The sequence below is a fragment of the Heterocephalus glaber genome, unplaced genomic scaffold (assembly GCF_053883595.1).
Source record: "Heterocephalus glaber isolate CG9 unplaced genomic scaffold, H.glaber_assembly_v1.0 deba00000122, whole genome shotgun sequence".
Lineage (NCBI taxonomy): Eukaryota > Metazoa > Chordata > Mammalia > Rodentia > Bathyergidae > Heterocephalus > Heterocephalus glaber.
This window is the reverse complement of record NW_028258138.1, coordinates 57,291,239-57,313,493: the sequence shown is the minus strand read 5'-3', so window position 1 is coordinate 57,313,493 and position 22,255 is coordinate 57,291,239. Positions and strand designations below refer to the sequence as shown.

The window sequence follows — 22,255 nt, the reverse complement described above, 5'->3', positions numbered from 1 at the left end:
AGGGAGGCCGGGCGGCGGCGGGCAGTGGGGCCCGGAGCGCGGCGGAGCGAAGGCGCGGCGGGGACTGTGGGGCCCAGGCTCTGCGGAGGCGGAAGGAGCCGCGGAGCGGAGGGTGCCCGCTGTGGCGGACGGTGCCCGCTGTGGCGGACGACCCCATGAGCTGGGGATACGGGCTCAGCCCGCTGTGGCGGACGAGGACACGAAGCTGGGGGAGAGCGGGGGCGGGAAGACGTGAGCGGGTGGCCGGCGGAGCGCGCGAAGCGCAGGGTTCGCGCGTCACCCGCCTAGGCGGAGGGGTGGGGCCGAGTGCGCGCGCGGCGCGGGCGGGGGAGGGGCGGCGGGAGCGCGCCCGCGCGCCCGTGTTGCTGTGACTGTGCGGCTGGTCCCGTCTGTGCAGGTGGCGGAGGCGGCGGCTGCTCCAGACACCCGACCGGCCGGCGCGGAGATGTGGCCCTTGGCGGCGACGCTGCTGCTGGGCTCCTGGTGCTTTGGTGAGTGGCTCCCGACCCCCAACCCCGGAGCTGCGTCCTTCGCCGCGGTCGCCCCCGCAGCCGGCGCCGGAGAGGGTGGCCGGGCCCGGGGTGAGGAGCCCTGTGCGCCCCGGGGCGCGGACGCGGGAGGGCCCTGCGGTCACCGGGCGCCCCTGCCTGCCTTCCCTCCTCGCTCGCCTCTCTCTTCCTCCCGAGTGAAGGCACCTCCTCTCCTTCACCCCGTCCGCACCTCCACACGCAGCCCGAGGAAGACTGGAAACCGCGCAACTTGTCCGAACGGGAATTGTGACGAGAGGGGGCGAGGGACGGCAGCTGCGTAGGACCCCTGATTCCTCACCTCTCCTCCCCTTGCGTCCACGCTCTGGGGTTGGAGGGAGAGTGGGAGGGCCCCGGCGTCTGGCGGTGGAAGCGCGCGTTTGCGTGAAGTGGCCGGAAGGGGCTTTGCCCCACAGCGGGAGCAGGGAAGCGGAGGGCTGAAAAGGGCCGCATTAAGTTTCTTCCCGACCCTGCGTTTATCAGAAGACTCCTGTGCTGGTGTATTTCCTTGTTTTTAAGCCTAAAAATAAGCTTCCTAAACACCCTTTCTTTCTCGTGACTCCCCCCCCCCCCGCATCGAGTACTTAAATACATTCCAAATTGTAGGTTGAAGTTTTCCCACTTTATTTGGGGAAACCGGTTTAAGAGTTACCCAGATTTCTCCCGAAATATGAAGATAGTACCTTGGAGTCAAAACATACGGGCAGCAGAGTCGAATTTGGTGTCTTTTGATGCCACCCCCCCCATGCTTTCAGAATCCATTTCTCTTTTAAAAAACGTGTGCTTCCTCTGTAAAAACTGGCAAAATAGGAATTTTCGTGGCCGTATCGTGACTGTTACACTTCATATCTGCACGGCCTTTTGTGAACTTTTTGCAAGATTTAAAATTTGAGTTTTAGTAGGAGTAACAGCAATTGTTAAATTTATCCAGAATGCTAAATTAATCCATTTTAAACTGATTATTAACCTTAGTATGCCACATTATAAAGGCTTGTGTTTTGGGGCTAACAGTTGCCCTTAAATTTCTGCTCACCATTTCCACTCCCCAAGCATTATGGATGTTGGAAGCTGTTAATAATCAAGATCACCCTTATTTAAATAGTTATTAGGTGTTTCCCGTCATAATCTTTAGTATGCTTTTTGCCATTGATATCATTATACCTAAAAATGATTGTGGTGTGTATAATCAGCCTTCACGTTGAACCATGTATAAATTTGTAATAAAATATACTGTTGACATCAAAGCTTGTTTGAAGAGTACAAAAGTTCAAAGCATGTATTATTTTTTAAATGGTCCTATTCCAAGTAGACTAAAAAGAACTGTTGGAATCGTATTTTGGGAGGTAGAAATTCTGTTAGGTCTTCTTATAGTTAAGATCATGTTTAATTAACCCTCATTTTCATACAATATTAATGCATTCAAATCCTCACAGTGGTAAAATTCAGAATTTATAGTATTTTATTGTACTTACTAATACTAGCCTGAAACAACAAAATACTGGCAGCATGCATTTGAATTAAGATGTTGATTATAAAACAAGAACTGATAGTGTTTGTGCTAAAGTAAAATGAAATTTTGTGTTTATATAATGTTTCAAAAGAACATATATACTACACAACATGTTAACAATCACAGACTACAAGTAATTATAATCCAAGAGATTTGAAAGATTGGATTTAGAATCTAATGTAAGAAAATCCTAGATTTGTTTGTTCATTTTTACTGAAGTTTGATTTTACTTTTAGTTTCATTTATAATGAAGTAATCCTTAGGGCCATTTTTCAGTAACCTATATACTTTCAGTGACCTTTGAGGTAGAAGAAGTTAACTGGAATACCCCTTTCAGCCAATTAATGGCAGACAGCAAGCCACTGTAATGGTTTACAAGATACAGAATGCGTTACTCTGTGCCCCCAATATGTCCAAACATCAGCTGCTTCAGGAGTATTCACAGACTAGTAAATATGATCTTAAATAAATAATGTCAATGATATACATGAAGTATCTTTTTAATCATTGAATGATTTTTTTTTAAACACAAATTGCCATTTTAAGGAAGTAAATGTCTACTGGAAAGTCCTTATTCATGATGTCACCCCAGCGAGTCCAGAAGCAATGTGCTAAAGCATTTCATGAACGGCCCACCATGAGGACACTTGCTCACGCTGTCTTCAGTGTTGGCAGATGTCTTATCTTTGCCACTGAGTTAATGGAGAGTTGTAAGGCTAGGTTCTAAAGATGAAAAATAGGTGCCTGCCTCTAAATCTAAAATAATCACTTATTTTATGGAAACTAAGTTTGCATCCCTTATTATGAATTCAGCTATAGATACTAAAGGGATTGTTTTTAATACAGTAATGTTCTTTTTACAACATAATTTTCAGAGAGCCATTTTATCTGTCTTCATCTTTTAGGTGTTTGCTGTCGTAGGTTTTTATAGAAGATAAAAATTTCTGTATTTTCATGTCTTATGTTTCAGCCTAATACAGTGCACCCTTGGGTTATCATAAAGTTACTTATACTTTGTGTACTAGTGCAGATAGTCTGTGATAAAAGAATAATAGTGTATCAATTCTAAACTCATTGTAGTACTAAAGTAAAAAATAAAGCACACAGGAAATTAAATTCTAATACAGTATACCTAGACTAAGTCCATAGAAAGTGTATTTTCCCTCTTTGTGGTTAAGTGGAGTTAAAACAGGAATTAGAAGCTCCACCCTCCACTGAATATTTCATTCCAGATCCATGGAACAATTGCACAAGATTTAGAATCTAGTTAATCCCAAGATTTGAGTTTTAGAATGTCACACTGATAGGCTAAAAGACAAAGCAAGGGGTTTGGCAAGTTCAAGGTCTGTCAAATGAATTTTTGTTGTTGTTGTTTGTTTGTTTTTCTTTTTAACCATTTATGAAGCCATGTTACCCTCTAACGTTTTGCAGACCTCTTGGACATATAGACAAATTTCATACTGTATATGTCTTAATAATTTACAATGCAGTTTATAGAAAGTGGGAATTTTTTTTTTTTTTATCCCTCAGTGGTATTTAATGTACTTGAAGTTCTTGGTAATTCTGATTGTTACTGAATTTAAATTGCCCCAACTCTCATAATTCCAGGTTAGCCACTTCCATTCTCATAAGATCACTTTTAGATCCTGTGCAGGGATTACTTTGAGTCAGAATTAAGTCACTTGTGGACAAGCCCCTCTATCCCATACCTTCACTTTAGTCTCCCCTGAGGAGAGGTGTGACCAGATCCTCCTTTCTGTCCCTAACTTTATTCAGTGTGAGCTTCTAGTTCTTCATGCCAGCAGCTAGTTCTGAGGAAAAAATTGGTAGGATTTATTTTTGGCAGATATCTTTTCTCACGAGCTTTGCTTCATTTACCTTAGCGGCTGCAGGGGCTTCTCAGCCCATTCTTGAACATTCCTTCTAGGCAGATAACTCCATTGCAAACAGTAATGGTGAGTGGTTTGGTCCCTCAGCTGCCTTCCCACCATTACTAAGCTAACCTATGAAGACAACCTTTTTTTCATTCTCTTCCCACCAAGTGTCAGAAGAATCCCTGTTCCCCTTTCCAGGGGAAAGGCAACCTGTGTACTACTCTTTGACTTCCACCATCTTGCAGACCTGCTCAGCCAGTTTAATTCTTCCATCTTGCATCCTAGATCTTGCCCTTTCCTTTGACTCCTGCCACTTAGCTTGCACCTGTGATCAAGTATTACTTCATATTAGAGAAGAAAACCAGTCTAAGAACTAAAATATCCTTGCCTTTATTTATCCTTGTCTCCATGCTCTGAGTTGTTTGCCTTTTCTCTATGCTTTATTACTATGGCAGATTACTGAAAGAGAATCACTATTGCTTTTTCCCCTCTCATTTACTTCCCAAATGCATCTGTATCTGATTTCATTCATCCATTGACATGACTGTCAGTGAAGAAACTAATGATTTAAAAATTTCAGTCGAGAAATCATTTTTAGTTATCCCACTTAACATGTATTTTATCCATATTAAGACTCTTGATGTCTACATGGTATTCTTTTTTTGCCTTTCTTCTTTCTGTCACTTCTTTTTTTCACTTCCTTGCTTGTTACCATTCACTGTTGTTACCATTTGCTTCATAAATATTGGTGTTCCCCAAGATTTTATTCTGTGCCACCTTTTTTATTTGCTTTACAGGGACTCTGGTCAGTCTTCTTTATGCTCATGATTTCAATTACCAAGTACATTTTGGGGGATTTCCAAGTCATGGGAACTCTGAGCTTTCTGCTTAAATCCAGAATCATTTATCTAGAGATCTACTGGACATCTCCACTTCATTATACCATAGGTACTTTAATGCTCAGACTATTAAATATTCAATGGATATTCTCCCCAAATCTATAAGCCTCTCTTTTCTATAATTAATCTGCTGTCAGACTAGTTCCGCCTACTATTTTGGTAAACATTTTAATTTTCTCCTTTTTAATCTGCTTCACCCCTTACATTTTTTTTTGAATTTTATTGATTTTACTTTTTTGATTTTTACTGTCATTTTTAGGCCTTCTCTCCACTTATTATTTATCTGGCCTGTTGCAGTAAGCTCTCAACGGGCCTTTCATCCCTCCATTCCTGTCCTTGTTCCACCTTTCATACTGCTATGAATTTCTTTTGGTACGGGTTGGGGGTGGGATTGGGATCATACTCAGGACCTTAAGCTTGTGAGCCAGGCGCAGTGCCACTGAGCTAAATCCCTAGCCCTGAATGTTATTTTTTAATGAATAAATGTGTTTTACTGTTGCTTATGTTATCAAGCCTAAGGATCTTATCATGACATTCAGGGAAACATTTACAATTTTTCTTAGCTAGCTTTCTAACCTCATTTTGTAGATCTCACCTGAAAAATTATCTGCTTTCAGTTTCATTTTCTTTATTCCTTTTAAACATGTTACTTATTTTACCTAGAAAGCATGTTCTTTCCCGTAACACTTACTAATCCTTAAGACCTAATTTTAATATTACTCTTAAGAAGAGCCTCCTTAGATATGTTCATCTCCCTTTTTTTGGAACCTTTCTATCTAAGCATGTAACTGACATGAGATTTTCCATTAAATGTGTAGCTTCGTGATTCCATAAGTGGGTCTATAGAAGTGAAAAGCAGTGGGGAATTCTGTTGAAATACCAAAGAGTAAATCCTCTCCTATATGACTTTTAAATTTTCCTTTCTTGAAATTTATACTTCATATTCTTTATCTGCATAAAAAATATATCCTACTTTGTGGACCCTTGGTATGATCCTTATGCTTCCAAATGAAGATATTGTCCTATCTTCTGAGATTAATGAAGAGATAAGTAAGATAGTAATTATAATATTTTGTGGTAGGTACAGTGACAGCTCTTGAACAAGGGGCAGGGAGAACAGTAAAAATGGGACAGAAACAGTTGGGTGGTGGTAGGGAAGGGAGGACAGGAATGAACATTTCAATGGGGCTTTGGCAGGAAGAGTAAAAATTACCGGACTTCAGCTGCCAGTCTGTTAAGCACTAATATGTATGTGAAATCTTAACAAAATCTCTGTTAGATGCCATTATGGTTCACATTTTGTAGGGGAAGATACTAAAGTACAGAGGTGAAGTAACTAGCATAAAGTTCAACAACTCTGAAGTGCTTGAACTGAGCCTTGAACCAGGATCCCACTCCAGAGAGAGTGCTCTTAAATACTACACATCCCATACCCCCAGGGAAGGTTAAAGACCTGTGTAGGCTGAGGAACACCTTGTGCTAAGGCCTGGAGGTAAGAGTATATTTGCATATTCATTGCTTTGAAAGGTTGTCTTGGTTGTGTTGCCTTAGTTGGAAAATGAGAAAGTACAGGAGGTGAGGCTGGAAAGGATGTTGAAGGACCTTGTTTGTATTCCATGCTAATGCACTTAGAATTTAGCTAAGAAGCTGGGAGGGTGTTGTTAAAATATATTAGTAAAAGGAGTGCACATTTGCTTTTAGAACAGTTATTTTGGGAACTGTGTAAAAGACTCTGGGGCTGGAGAAACGTTAAAGATGGAAGCAGGGAACCAATTATCAGCAGGAGAGTGTGGCATAGCAAGAGTTGAAGGGAGAATGGATGAGTGAGTGTATCATTCATTCATTCAACACATACTGGTTATAGGACCTATTTAATAGGTTGAGCCTACCAAGATTTCTCCATGACTAAAAAGAGGGAAGAATCCAGCATGATTCCTTGGCCCAAGTCTGGTGACTGATCTAGATAATACAAAATAGAATAGGGAGGTAAGGATTTGAAAAAATGGTACTGTAACCAGCTCCAGTTTTTGGCGTAGGGGAACAGGACAGAAGGCAGGGATGCTCCTGCTTGCTGGTAGGCCTTGGACTGGGAGAACTTAGGCTGCTTAATTTGCATTTCATTTCTTCCCGGGCTTCTCTCCTTTGTTTACGAACTGGTTCTTTGTCCCCTGCATTCCTTTGGGCCCTGATAGTTAGTTTACTTAAGTTAATTATTTGGGCTCTTTGTCAGCTCACTTAAGCCCTGACTTTGGGTTTATTTAAGGTTAGCTATTCAAGACTTGTTTTAACTTCTATCTCCTGGCTTCAGTAGGGAGGCGGGTGAGTAGGTTTTTGGATGTTTTGACTTTGAAGTTGCCTTAGTACTGCACAACACACAGTTGATTGTCCAAGGTCTGCAGTTTAGAAGAAAGGTGGGGCCTGGTTCAGCAAATGAAACAGTCCACAGATAGTTAAAACCATGGGAAAGAAGACTACTTGGTCACAGGGTGCTGACTATGAAGCCCTTCGGAACACAGATTCATTAGGAGCTGAGGGAGTAGACTTCAAGAAAGCAAGCCAGGGAGGTGGGTGGAAAAGAAGGAGGAAATTCCTCATCAAGAGCAACCATAGAGGCCAAGGAACAAGAACAAGATAGGATGGGGTGCTGCCTACTGATCCAAGAACTGTGGAAACATCAGGTCAGAAAGGGAACCATGCACGTTGGTTTTTTACAAGGCATTGTTGGTAATTTGGGTGAGAGCTGGAGTCGTGAAGTAAAAGGGGAAGTAGGTGGAGGTCAGGTACAGAGATTGAAGGAGTGCCCTGCTGTTAAAGAAATGCACATAGACTGTTACCTGAGGATGTGAGGAAAGCGAGACTAACATGAAAATTTTTAAAGTTGATCAGTGCTCAAGAATTTTTAAAAGACTTTTTAGAAATGCCTCACGAAGGGAATAAGGGGAGTAGAAAATGATAATAAGTTTTCAAAAGTGCTTGCGATAGATGGATTGGCAGCAGAAATGGAAACTAGCTTTCAAGTGAAGGGATTCATCTATGAAAAAGAAGGGAGTGGGAGTGAAAGAGGTGTAGATAGTCAGGTTGCAAGTAAGTTTGTAGGTGCGAAGCAAAGGACTCAAGTAGGGAGAGAAGACTTTGAAAAGTGTGGGATAAGTGGCAAAGGGAGAGGGCTTAATAGTTGTTAAAAAGGAGAGAATATTTTAATATTTTAATGGAACTTGTGAAAAGATAAAAAATTAAAGCTGGGTAGGAACTATGACAATCTTCTGTTGTTCCCTAACAGCTACATAGATTTTTATTAGGAATATGTAAGATCAGCTACTCTTCTGCCCATGTACTTTTTCATACACTTCTGCCCTTGTAGTAGTTCATACTACTTGTCATACTCTATATGAAAATTATAAGTTCCTCCTAAAGATAATTCCTATATTTTTGTCATCATTGCATCTCCTTGTCTTATCACAGTGTTTTCTATCAAGTTAATTCCTAACTTATGTTGGTTGCATATTTAAAATTTCTGAGCTGGACTTGCGTGCCCTGACTTCAGGGACCAAGCCTTCTTTGCAATTTCATGGGCATTGTCAGGACTTCAAGCTGAGATGGTTTTGTTGGTGGTCTGTTTTCATTGAAGTCATAAGGTCCAATAAAAGTGTTGGCATATGATATAATTTTTTCCTATTTTATTTGCTAATTTATCTGTAAGTCTGGCATCACTCTCGGTTAAATTCATCTAATATCTGATTTAGATTGCCATATCTTGTTTACTCAGGGTTTTGTTATTCATGTTCCTTTATTTGCTCCTTACATTTTCCATCTTTTATTCACTTTGCTCTTCATCAGAAGGCAACAGACTGGGCCAGGGATTTAGCTCAGTGGTTTTGCTGCCTGCTGCGCAAGCGCAAGGACCCCAGTTTGATCCCTGGCACCAAAAAAAAAAAGAAGGCTGCGACAGACAAAAGAAAAAAAGCCCAGATCAGATAATTTTACCTCTTACTAGTTTTTTATACATATTTACAGAGGATGGAGTTATAATTAACATCTTGAGTGATATTTTTAGGACCATCTTTATTTATTAATTATTATTGCAAAGGTTATTCAAATCATAGATTATCTGAGTCAGTTTTATTTTAAATTTTACTGACAGCATTTAGTCTCATTAAATTGCTTATGTTATGAAATATTTTTATTAAAAGAAATACTGCAGTAAAATTAGTGCTTTCTGTGTTCTTTAGAAAATTTATTTTCTGAATGTAAGGTATGAAATTACTTTTTTCTAATCAGTTCTTACTTAGCTAGAGCCTTCTCAGAAATTTTATAAGATAACTCAATTTCTCACTTGTATCTTTTAACTAAAGAAAAATTGTTAAAACACTCTTATAAATATAATTTTTAAAAGATTCATACAAATATAAAGTGGACACATGTCAAAATTTTTATTTCACTCATTAATTAAAGAGCAAATCAGCATGAAGGCAAAATCCAATTAAAGGAAAATTGGAAGAGCAGACACATTTTAGGCAAGCAGGAATGTTGAAATGAATTTGCTAGTAGATGCAAAATCGGTCAGTGCACTCAAGTTAGTAAAATATGATTTTTTTGAATCCTGTCTTCCTCCAGATGGAAGTAGCAAAAACAAAATTTATTTGTATTTCTTTGGACACCAATCATTTGCATTATCATCAGTTATCCACACCATTTACAAAATTGTAAAAATAACCCAGTCAGTAGCAGGCACAGATAATCCAAAGGGTATGTTACTGCTTAACACTCTGCCAAAAGATACCAAAATCCATCAGAATCATGCTTTTTTCTAACACTTGCCTTCCTTTGTATTTCTAATGTCAGCACTCCTTTGTTCTCTCCTTGTTCACTATAGTTTCTCCCCCTTAGTGCTTCTCTCTCAGGGGAAATAATTCACGACTCCCAGGTTTTAAAGAATGCAGTTGGAAGTCCAGGTTTTGCCTGGGCCTTCCTAATATTTGGGTAGAAATGTAGAGAGCTGGGAAGAGGTGAGGATGCCCACAAACCTGATGTAGATGGCAGATTCCCAGAAGCATAACCATCTGAAGCAGGTAGAGGAGGCCCAGGTTATTACATTAAAATGCTACATGGTCTAGTTTTTATAACAGGGCCCTATATTTTTGTAATACATTGTTTAGGAAGCATTTGCCTGTTTTCTTCTTGTGATGCTTACCACAGTGCTATGAAGTTACTTAGTGGTCATATTTGATCCTCTTACTTAGAGAGTAAACCAAAGCAAGGCAAAGTGAGTTCTTAAGGTTGCATACCAAAAGGTACTCAGATTTTTGAACACCCTCGGGGTCGTAGTCCACTGTGCATCCTTGTATTCAATTCAATAGGTATTTATTGAATAATTATGTTCTTTGAATAATACTATTCTCATGATTAATTTTTTTATTCCAACTAATATAGATGGAAGAAACCTTAAGGATGAACTACTAACAAACTTGATATTTTATTTGTATTTGTTAGTGCTCTTAGTTTTGAGGGAAAAGTAAACTGCTATCTATCTACTTAGATAAAAGAGTTGATAAATGGGCAAGGATTGTGGAAGACAGCTTCTCTTCCTCTATCCATGTACAGTTTAGTTTAATAGCAAATACTTGCATTCACTTAGCACTATGCATTGCATTAATTGTGCATTGACTGCATTAATTTGCTTGTGTATTGCAGCTAATTGTACTTTATATCAGTAAGAAGAGTTGAGAGAATGTACCCTATTTGTTAGCAGTATCTGCTCTGGCTTTCAACTTGTTTCTTGGCTTATTGAGTGGCTTATGGTTTCTTAGAAGAAGAAATACCTGTAGTGTACATTTGGAAATTGTTGTTCTGTAGATTGAATGAAATGTGGAGGTGGGAAAATGCCATTCAGTTGTATATAATCCTTTGTAAGAGTTGCATGCAAAGTATCTATTGCTGTCTATATTTTGTAATGGAAAAATAACCACAGAAAATGTTTTTCTTATTGTTATTCAAAGACTTTTCATCCTAGTAGAAAGATAGGATTTGAGTCATCCGATTTACTTTGTATGTTAAAAGTGCAGTAAAACCAGCCTCTTTTTTGGAAATGCTGCACAAGGGCAGAGATAATTTTGTATCAGTTTAGCACATTCTATTTAGAAATGTATAAAACTTGAGACTGAATATAATATTTGGTTTGATTTTCTGTTCAGAATTTTGCCATGGTAAGGACAATATTTTTCTACATATAACACTAGGCTGAAATGATTTCTTCAAAACTTTCCATATCTACGTACTATACCCACATGTTCCAATACAATTACTGAATTCATTCCCAAGTTGTATGGTAATGATGATAATATATCCTCTGTGTTATTCCAAATGAATAAAGCAAAGTTATACCGTTGTCTCTCAGCTGTGCAAGTAAATAGTAAAAGTTTTTTTTCCTGTTTTTCACTTACCTGGTCTTCTCTATTGCTTACTGCTTGTAAATGAACAATTCAAGCATTTTTCTGCAACTTAAGGTTATAACATACCTAAGATGTATAGCATACAATTTCATAACTAAATATTTTTCTTTTCTAGGTTCAGCTCAACTCCTATTAAATAAGACCAAATTTGTAGAATACACCATTTGTAATGAAACTGTTGTCATCCCATGCTTTGTTATTAATGTCGGGGCGCAAAGCACAAAGGAAGTGTTTGTAAAGTGGAAATTTAATGGAACATATATTTTCATCTATGATGGAAATAAAAACATTTCTACTGCAAACCTGAACTTTTCAAGTGCAAAAATCGCAGTCTCAAAATTACTAAAAGGAGACGCCTCTTTGAAGATGAGTAAGGATGATGTGAAAGTAGGAAACTACACATGTGAAGTAACAGAATTAACCAGAGAAGGAGAAACAATCATAGAAGTAAAGTATCGTATGGGTAAGTGTTGTAGTTTGAATATAGTCTGTATCCTTTGAAACTCATGTTGGAACTTGATTGCCATTGTGGGATGTTAGGAAGTAGAGCCTTTAATGAGTGATTAGGTCAGTAAGAAGGATTATGGGCTTTCTTGAGAGAGTGGGTTAGTCATGTAGAGAGTGGGTTGCTATAAAGCCAATCTGCTCCTTGTGCTTTTGCTCTCTCACACATGTTCACTTTCCATTCCATCCTTCCACCATTTTATGAAACAATGCAAGATCCTCATAAGAACCTGAGCAGATGCCAACACCATGCTCTTAGGATTATCAGCCACAGAAGCATAAAGTGAAATAAAGCTCTTTTCTTTATAGAATACCCAGTCTCAGGTATTCTGTTATAGCTATAGAAAACAGAGTAGGGAGTAAAACTTCTATAAAAGATGCTTTTTTTTTTCCTGCTATACCTGACCATATTAGGTAGTGGGCAAAATAGGGCTAGGAATCCCTTTGAGCGAAAAAAGCAGGCAATAATAATAAATGTTGATATAATGTTTAGCAGCTTTAAGATCATGACTTCCAACTTAATTCTTCTCCTAATTGCAGTAAAACTCATTGCTGTTTGTTCATTTGAATATTGTGTGGTTCTCCAACTTTCGGTCTGAGGACTGAGGTATTCTATTTGGGTGATTGATCTTGAGGTTGACTATTCTGCATTTGTCTCTGCTGTCATTAAAAGTACTTTCTTTAATGTGATTAATTTTTGAGCCTACTTCTAATTACTTAACCTATTTTTGTTTGTTTAGTTTGTAATTACTTTGGCCAACATTTGGCAAAAACTAACCGTGCTCCCTCTGTAAAGAAAGAAGAATCAGGAGATTAAAGATCAGGTTATCATGGATGATTCCTCCAGGTTTTCTATATTTTTTTCTTGCTTTTCCTTGCTTTTTCTTGTTCTTTTCCTTGGGCAGAATGTGGGGGAACTCGGGATCCAACTTAACTGAATTGAATTCAGGCTTGTTTATAGTGCCTTGACTTGTCCTGTCTTCACGGACTCGTGGTGGTGAGTTGTGCCCACCTAAACAGTCTCCTTTTCTGTTTCTTTTTTTTTTTTGGTACCGGGGATCGAACTTGGGACCTTGCACTTGTGAGGCAGGCGCCAGAACCACTGAGCTAAATCCCCGGCCCCTCCTTTTCTGTTTCTTGCTGTGCTAGAGGATTTCATAGACCACATTGGAAATCATTCTAACTTTCTGTTTTGACCTTGGCATTGACTAGACTTCTAGACTTTGAGAACCTCTGTTCTAGATACGATGAAAGTTCAGTTGAATTAACTAGTTTCCTTCCTTTCTTCTAGCTTTTCCTGTTATAAAATGTATGTTACCAAACTGGGAATGGGTGTTTAGTTTGATGAAATATTTTGACGTTGCTTAGGATTTGACATCAGGAGACGTGGATTACATACTCTATTCAGCAACTTAGTATTCATTTATTTGACTTGGAGATGTTACTTTACTGAGTCCATGTTGCCTCTTCCCTAAAGTGGGGATGAAACTACATACTTGCTGTCAGGTGTTCTACAGAATCTAATGAACGTCAAATGAGAATCCATATATAGGTCTCTGAAAACTCACATGTGTTGCAGATGTTACTTGTTTTCCTGGGATGTTTATTTTCTGAGATAACCAGTTACTAAAACCTGCCTGGAGTGTTGTGAGAGAGATTTATGTACAAGGAGGAATGGGTGGGTGGCTCAGAAATCTCACTTTATAATTATTTTCCATTGCTATTAATTGGGGCTAAGGAGCTTCCTTTTTAAGTGTGCACATTTCAGGAGTGTTCTAATTAATCATGTGCACTGTGAGTGAGTGGAGGGAGAGAATAATGCCTAGTTGAGATTTTTCCAAGGGAATGTATAGTTTTGTGGGAATGAGAAAACCAGCCATGGGGAGCAGTAATTTTGGATGTAATGTAGGTCACTGAGAGGAAAATTGATAAATGTAAGCTATGAGACTTAAAAGGACAGATGATGCAATGAAGATGAAAGGGAAAGTAATGCCAGTTTCTGAGATGAAGACAAAGTTTATAATTTTGTCTGTGATTGCTTTATCTTCCTTTGTTTTTGAAATACTCTATAGAAATATGAGGTAGTCTTACTTTTGGGGCCATTAAAATGAGAAAGTATTATTTTGTTATAGTGAATGTGGAAAATTGTACCAGAGGCTTGATACATTTGGGTTTGTACTCAGTTTTTATTTTTTGAAATAATTACTGATTCACAGGAAGATTCAAAGATGGGTTTTTGTGCCCTTCATCCCGTCTCCCAATGTTTACATGTCATATGACTGTAGCAGAGTTTCAAGATCAAGTATTTCATAATGGTCTAGTGTGTTTGAATGATTCTCTATCATTTCACCATGTGTATATTTGTGTAACTATCACCACAACCAGGATACAGACCTATTCTGTCAACACAGATATCTCCCTCATAGTCACAAACCCCACCTCCAGCTGTTCCTAACCTGGAAAACACTGATTTGTCCTCCTTATCCAAAGTTTTGTCATTTAAATAATGTTATATAAACGAAATCATGCAATAGGTGACTTTTTGAGATTAAGTTTTTCATTCAGTACCCAAGTTGTTGAATGTGTAGCTATTAGTTTGTTTTTATACATTGATTTTTAAAAAATTGAGTAATAGTCCATGTAAGGGTTTATCAAAACTTGTTGAACCATTCATGTATTTAAGGACATTTTAGTTATTTCAAGTTTTATACTAGTATAAATGAAGCTACTGTGAACAGTTGTGTATCGGTTCTTATTTAGATATACTTACCATTTCTCTGGAATCATTTGACTTGCATTACATCGTAAGTGTGTACTTAGTTTTTAAAGAAACTGCAATTTTCCAGGGTGGCTCTTCCATTTTACATTTTTTGTGTGTGTGTATCCTTTTATTGGTACATTCTAGGTGTACAATATAAAGACATTCATCATTGGAGATATGTACCTTTACATACTCCCTTGATTCTTATTTTTCCCCCTTCCCCTACCCTCCCTTCAACCCCTCCATCCCTCCCTATTTACAAAGACTTTGTTTCCTTTTTTTCATTTTCTCATATTAATTCCATTCCCTTCTTTCCCTTCCCCTACCCCTCCCACTTCCCCTTCCCCTTTGCCCCTTTTCTTCCTATTTCACATTATCTATTATACCTTTTAGTCCTTATTTACACTTTCAGGTTCTCACACTAGAGAAACTATTCAGTATTTACACATGTGTGTCCATTTTACATTTTTATCAGTACCATAAAGAGTAATCTAGTTTCTCCATATCTTGCAATGATCTGGTGCCACTACTTTGTAACCATTTTTGGCTGGGAAAAAAAAAAAGAAACAGTAAAATATTCCTGTGAATAAAAAGATTAAACGAGACAGAACTGTTATTGTGGAATACATGTTTATTATAATAATGATATTCGCCCATCATACAGACTTTCGGGATTTAGTCAGTGGACACCAACCATATGTTGTGTTTTTTTGCAAATGTAGGATAAATGAGACATAGAAAATGCTCAATAGAGAACTGAATTCCACTTAATAGAATGTAAGTGATGGTGATCATTTGTTGTACCCTTCTTTAGAGCACCAGGACTGAATACACAGAAACAGTATAACACGTGGTTTGATATACATACCCATTGTGTGAGTTTGTAGTATAGCACTATGGAAAAAGTATAGGACTTGAACTTAGAAGGGTGTTTTTTATACATAATTTTCTAGCTTATGAAAATATGGATAAGAAAATTATCTGGTTATTAATTTTTTGTCAGTAAAGTGAGGATACCATCCTATCACAGGAATGTTTGAGTCATAAATAAGATAGTATTTTCTCTTAACAAAGATTTACTGAGTGCCTTCTGTGTGTTAAGCACTGTGCAAGGCACTGGATTCAGTGATAACTAAGATGTTATCCATGAGTCCAAGGAAGTGATTAAGTGTCAATAAGAAGAGGAAAATGACCTCACATTTATGCCAGATGCTTAATGTATGTCATGTCCTATGTTCTAAGAGCTCTAGGACATAGGTGCAGTTCTTATCATTTAATGCATGGGGAAGCAAAAGAAATTCAAGATGCTTATTTAAGATCATAGTCACAGCAAAGGTTTTAACCTAAACCTCTCTGGCTTGAAAACTATTATAGTATGTGGTTCCTGATGATTTAGTATGATCATCCTGTAAATGATCAAATACTAGCTATAAATGATAGTCTTGATAAAATTACTTATTATTTCTATGCTTGGAAGTTTAAAATTTATACCAAGTGTGTAAGCTATTAGGATTTTATTTTAAAATACAGTTCAAGGGCTGGGAGTGTAGCTCACTGGAGGAGGAGTTTGATGGAGAGTTGTCAAACATGGCTTCAGCAGAATGAGTCTTAATGCCCTTGGATTGTCTTTCTTAATCCTGAGGTGGAAAGATATTAGATGTCCTTCTTATTTTTTCATTTTCTTGCTTATTGTTTATTGGTACATTTTAGGTATACGTTATGATCACATTCATCATTGGGAATTTGTAGCTGTACATGATGTGTCTTGGTTCTTATTTTTTTCCCATTCCCCCGCCCTCCCTTCAACCCCTTCACCTCTCCCTATTTACAAAAGCTTTGTTGCCATTTTTTCTGTCGTTTTTCATTTTTTTCTTTCCCTTCTTTCCTTTCCCCTGCCCTTCCACCCTAGTTCCCCTCCCCCTTTGAACATTTTCTTCCTGTTTCACAATATCCATTACGCAGTTTGGTCGTCATTTACACTTTCACTTTCTCACATCAGAAAAACAATTCAGTATTTACACGTGTCCAGTTTTTTTCACTTAAGAGTATTGCCTCAAAGTGCATCCATTTATCTGTAAATGTCTCTATTTACCTTTCTTTATGGCTGAATAATACTCCATTTTATTACCAAAAACCCCACATCTTTATCCAGTCACCAGTTGATGGGCATTTGGGCTGTTTCTGAGATTTAGCTATTCCAAACTGCCACTATGAACATGGGTATGCATATATCGCTGTGGTATGATGCTTTTAATTCTTTCAGGAAGACACCCAGAAGGAGAAGAGCTGGGTCAAATGGAACCTCTAATCCTAGTTTTTTTGAGGAATCTCCACACTGATTTCCACAGTGGTTGCACCAGTCTACACTCCCACCAACACCATAGCCCCGCCAACATTTGCTATTAGTTGATTTCTTGATAGCAGCAATTCTTTCTGAAGTGAGATGGAATCTTAATGTTGTTTTCAACAGATGCTCTTTTTAGTCCAATTTATTGTTATTTTATTTTCATAGCTCCTCAGAAATTCAGGGCTAAAAGGGATCTTAGAGAATTATCCTATCTCATGCTTTCCTTGAGGAGAGTTAACCTCACCTGACAATACTAGCTATAACAAATCAATGGACATATAAGCAAGTTTATGTGAAATATTCTTTTTTCCCTTATCATCTCAGTTGGTTCTCAAATGTCCGCTTCAGTGATTCTCAGGTTTTCCCACCATAACAAGTTAGAGAGAAAGGGAACAATGTTTATGTCAGTGATAGAAGCTAGACCTCAGTGGAGATCTGCAGCAGTGATTTTAACTGAGAGAATTATGGGTATGCCTCCTAGCCCCCATAGTTACCAAAGGGGACAAGGGAAAATCTTGCTGTGGTAATGAGAGGCTTGGAGAGTCTGTGTAGTTTGAGTAAATCCAGGTGATTTAAGCTCCAGTTGAGTCACTAAGACAGTAAATATTTCTTGTTGTATGACCTCAATCTCATTGAGGTATTCTCTTATGTTTCTCATTATTTCTCCATAGAATCTTGTAGTCACCAAATACTCACTTAGTCTGTCTATCTGAAATCAAGTTACCCCAGTTAGTTGGCCATTCTGACTTGTAACCTAAAGGATGGCAGTAGACCCTGTTACCTCCCAACAATCTCAGTTTATGATCAGGCATCTCTAGTTCTTCCTTCATTTGAACCAGGACTTGCCATCCTATAATTTTTCAATAACACAGAGGACTGTAGTATTTCTCCCAAGAGACTGTAGTAAGTCTCTTCTCTAGAGTAAAGATCCCTGATTTTTTAAGCCGTTGGAAATGGTGTCAGGTTCCCCATTCTGGTCATCTTTGTTCGAAGCACTTCCCCAGTGATGTCATAAATCTGACGAATAAAACTGAACTCAGAACAGCATTTGTTGGTTACCTGCTCCTCCTCCTGAGGATGATTGCTGCCATAGCTTTCAAATGGCCTGCTTCTCTGATCTGTTGCCCACATGATTGAGATTTTAAATGGGTCAGGCTATTTTCTTTCCCCTATTTGAGCCCTCCATTTACCTGTAATTGTTCTTAAAACAGAATTTAAACTCTGCTAACAAGTAGCTAACACTCAACCTGATCTTACCCCAGAAAACCCTTCCCATATGATCTTCTGTCACTGAATTTTAGCTATAGGGACCATCACTTAGCTCCTTGAACTTGTAATTTCTTTGGCATCTTCTTCTCTGGCTTTGTGTGGCCATCCACATGTCAGTCCCAGTGCCTCTTCCGGAAGGCCTTTTCTTACTGTCTCCAAGGGTCCCTGCATTGTTTCCTGCTGAACCTTTAGGTACTGGGAAGGAGTCCCTCCCCATGATGAGCTTTCAGTGAAACTGACCAGGGTTATCCATACTTCTTATTTTTATTAATACACTTATGTTATTATAGCATAAGATTGTTTTATTGTATAAGGACAGAGGTCAGTTGAACTTGAGATCAGATTTTGACCATATTTGAAGGTAGAGCTGGCAGGATTTGCTATCCATCTAGATGTGGAATAAAAAAACCAAGGAGTGAACTATAGCTTCAAGGATTTTCCATCTTAGCATCACCAAGAAATGGAGTCACCACTATTGATATGCAGAAACTTGAGGGGGATATCTGGAGTGAGTTTAGGAAATGAAAATCTAAAGTGGTTACAATCCTTAATTCGCTATGCTTCAGTTTCCTCAGCTATAAGAAGGATTTTAAGAGTTAAGGTACATAACTCAAACCAGACTAATAGAGGACTAGGTAAGGAAAAGTAAACTTGGCTGAGCAAAGTGATTGGGTGATAGAGCTTTTACCAAGTCCTTTGGATTTTGGATATGAACGCCTAAGTACAGTGCCCAGATTTTTTTTATGGTAAGATTTTATGCTAAATTGAAGTGCATTTTCTTTGGTATGACATTCAGTTTTCCCGTTGGAAATTAAGGTATTTATTCAAAGTGCCTAAAATCATCTCTCTTAGAAGTGTTCTGCAACCAAGGAGCATCAAAAATTACGTTCCATTTATTCAACAACTTTTATGGCTGTGGTAACCTTCACCTGCAAAAATATTAAAACTCTACTATGGATAGGGTAATATGATAGATTTTGAAAAGCTAATATCACTAAGATAGAATTTATAATGTTATATTCTGGGGATTACTGTAAGCATTTTATCGGGGTTTAACATTATAAGCTTAATACAAGAAATGCATGACTGTCATTATGGAGTGACCCTGTAAAGTTACTCATATGCTGATTCTGAGGGGCAGAGCAGTAGAGGATCAGAATGTATAATGCTAATTTCAGAGGAATGCAGTGCTTGTTGAGACAGTACTCAAAAGAGCTCTTCAGACAGCATATCCCCGCTGAATAGACAAACTTTGAAATGCTTTCATTGCATTTACTTGACTTTATTGTTAGAGAAGAAATCTCGGAGCTAAAATCATAGTTTTATGGGTTTATGATATGCAATTGAAATTAATTTTTTAAAAGTTCTCAAATCTTATTTTTTTTGTATTAAATTCTTTTATTGGTACATTGTAGGTATACAACACAATTACATTTCTCATTGGGAATTGTACCTTTATATAATGCATCTTGGTTCTTATTTTTTTCCCATTCCTAGCCCTCCTTCACACCCTCCACCCTTCCCTATTTACAAGACTTTATTTCCATTTTTTCCATTTCTCATCATTTTTTCCTTTCCCTTCTTTCCTTTCCCCTGTGCCTCCCACTACCCCTACCCCTTTGGACCTTTTCTTCCTATTTTACATTATCTATTATTCATTCTAATCCTTGGTACATTTTAGGTATACAATATAATGACTTTCATCATTGGAAATTTGCACCTTTACATAGTCTCTCTTGGTTCTTGTTTTTCACCCTTGCCCAGCCCTCCCTTCAACCCCTCCAGCCCTCCCTATTTACAAAAATTTTGTTCCTATTTTTCCATTTTCTCATATTAATCCCATTCCCTTCTATCCTTTCCCCTAGCCCTCCCCCTTCCTTCCCCTTTGCCCCTTTTCTTCCTATTTCACATGACCTATTATACATTTAGTCCTTATTTACACTTTCAGTTTCTCACACCAGAGAAACTATTCGGTATTTACACATCTGTGTCCTATTTATTTCACTTAAGAGTATTGCCTCAATGTGCATCCACTTAGCTATAAATGTCTCTAATTTCTCATTTTTTATGGCTGAGTAGTACTCCATTTTATAAACCACATTTTCTTTATCCAGTCTCCAGTTGATGGGCATTTGGGCTGTTTCCAAGTTTTAGCTATTACAAACTGCTGCTATGAACATGGGTGCACATATATCATTGTGGTATGATTCTTTTAATTCTTTGGGGAAGATCCCCAGCAGTGGAATAGCGGGGTCAAATGGGATTTCCAGTCCTAGTTCTTTGAGGTATCTCCATACTGATTTCCACAGTGCTTGTACCAGTCTACACTCCCACCAGCAGTGGAGCAGGGTTCCTCCTTCCTCAACAAATCTTATTTGAAGTCTTAATATCTCAATTACCTTTATATGGGAGGTGTAGTTATATTTCCACCTTATAGGTAACATGTGACTCACTTAACAGCTTCCTTAATAACCAAAACACCTGATGTTTACATGGAAATGGTTCCTTTTGAAGTCTTAACTATTCAAGAATAAGTCCTGTATTCCAGAGTTAATTTGAGAAAAGACAGGGCTCATGTGTCTTGGTCTTAGTTACAGTTAGGGGAGGGGACATATAGTACAAGAGCTCCCTCACTTAGGTCCCCCAAGTCAGTGTTTACAGAAGCACTTCATCATTACCTGAAGGTCATTTCTATGTACTTTACACTTACAGGTATCCAACACACACAAGAATAATTACAGTTAACATTTCCTGAGTACTTGTTCCACGGTGGTTTTTTTTTTTGTAGCGGGGATCAAACCCGGGACCTTGGCACTTTCGAAGCAGGCAGCAGCACCACTGAGCTAAATCCCTGACCCTCCTGAGTACTTGTTAAATTGCCAACCTTTGTTTCAAGCCCTTTGCATATATTAACTTTGTGAATAGTCACAACAGTCCTTCAAAGGGCAGGTTCTGGGATGTACTCATGAAAGATCAAGGACACTGAAGAACACAGATGTTTAGACATTGGCCAAAGCTGCACAGATCACGGTTAGATTTGAGTTTCAAACCCAGGCAATGTGGCCGCAGAGCTCTGCTCTCAGCTGCTATGCTGCGTTGGCTGCTTCTGTAAAACGTAAGCTAAGAGAAATGTGAAAAACACTGAAGTAATTGTAGTTTTTCTTTCCTAAATGAAACTTGTTATACAAAGTCATTTTTAATGTGTATAATTTGGTTTATATATGTGTATATATAAATGAAGGCCACAGCTTTAATTATTTTTAATCTGTCTAGATAACAAAAACATACTTGTGGCCATTAACATGATTTAAAATGATTATTGTAAATACTGATTGTGATTTTTGTATTCTTTCTCCTCAGTTTCATGGTTTTCTCCAAATGAAAATATTCTCATTGTTATTTTCCCAATTTTGGCCATACTTCTGTTCTGGGGACAATTTGGTATTTTAAGTAAGTATTTATTTCTATATTTCTTGTGTATTTAAGTGATGAAATTGGTGCTTCTAGGAGGCAGTCCTACTGAAATTATTTAAGTTGTGTTAGGAACTGTTGTGATTAATAAAATATACAGTTTGAATATTAATAGTCTCCTTGAAATATATATTGTCCTCCATATTTTTCTGTAGTTCATTTTAATTCCTATGAAGATCCTTTTTTTGTTTGTTTTTGTGGCTTTTAATCTCTTAAGTATGACTAATAGGACTACTAATAATAGTTTCAACTCATGTAGCATTTTCATATTTAGAGAACTTTTACACACATACCATTTTATTTGGTAAACATAGTCACAAGCTACATTAGGTTAAAGAAAGAACATTGTACTGCGGAGTATTAGGGTTTCGCTCTCATCCTTCTCCCAGGGTGGACCCTGTAGATATGTGTTCACCCTTGGAGAAGCCCCATGTGCACCATGTTTTGTCATCTGTGGTGTGCAGTTCTGCAGCCCCTACGGAAGCAGCCACAGGAGAGCTGTGTGCTTTGATCTTGCTTTACTGTGATAATAATGTAACCAAACCTCTGGGGGACAAATCTTGATGCCGATCAGACTTACCATCAATAGTACAGAATTGTCATTACAAGGTAAACAGGTCATGTGCTTTGTGGCTAATGTTTAT

The 22,255-nt window shown here is 38.2% G+C and overlaps 1 protein-coding gene across 6 annotated transcripts in view; it reads left to right on the top strand.

Moving 5' to 3' along the window:
- The first annotated feature begins 330 nt into the window (after positions 1 to 330).
- Positions 331 to 22,255, top strand: part of LOC101712296 (leukocyte surface antigen CD47) — a 43,581-nt gene continuing 21,656 nt past the window's right edge. For all 6 annotated transcript variants that reach the window (XM_021264141.2, XM_004835765.4, XM_004835764.4 and 3 more), the window contains exons 1-3: positions 331 to 491; positions 11,375 to 11,722; positions 21,501 to 21,590. In XM_021264141.2, coding sequence (XP_021119800.1) covers positions 446 to 491; positions 11,375 to 11,722; positions 21,501 to 21,590 — 484 coding nt within the window. In that variant the 5' untranslated portion in view covers positions 331 to 445. The remainder of the gene's footprint in view (positions 492 to 11,374; positions 11,723 to 21,500; positions 21,591 to 22,255) is intronic.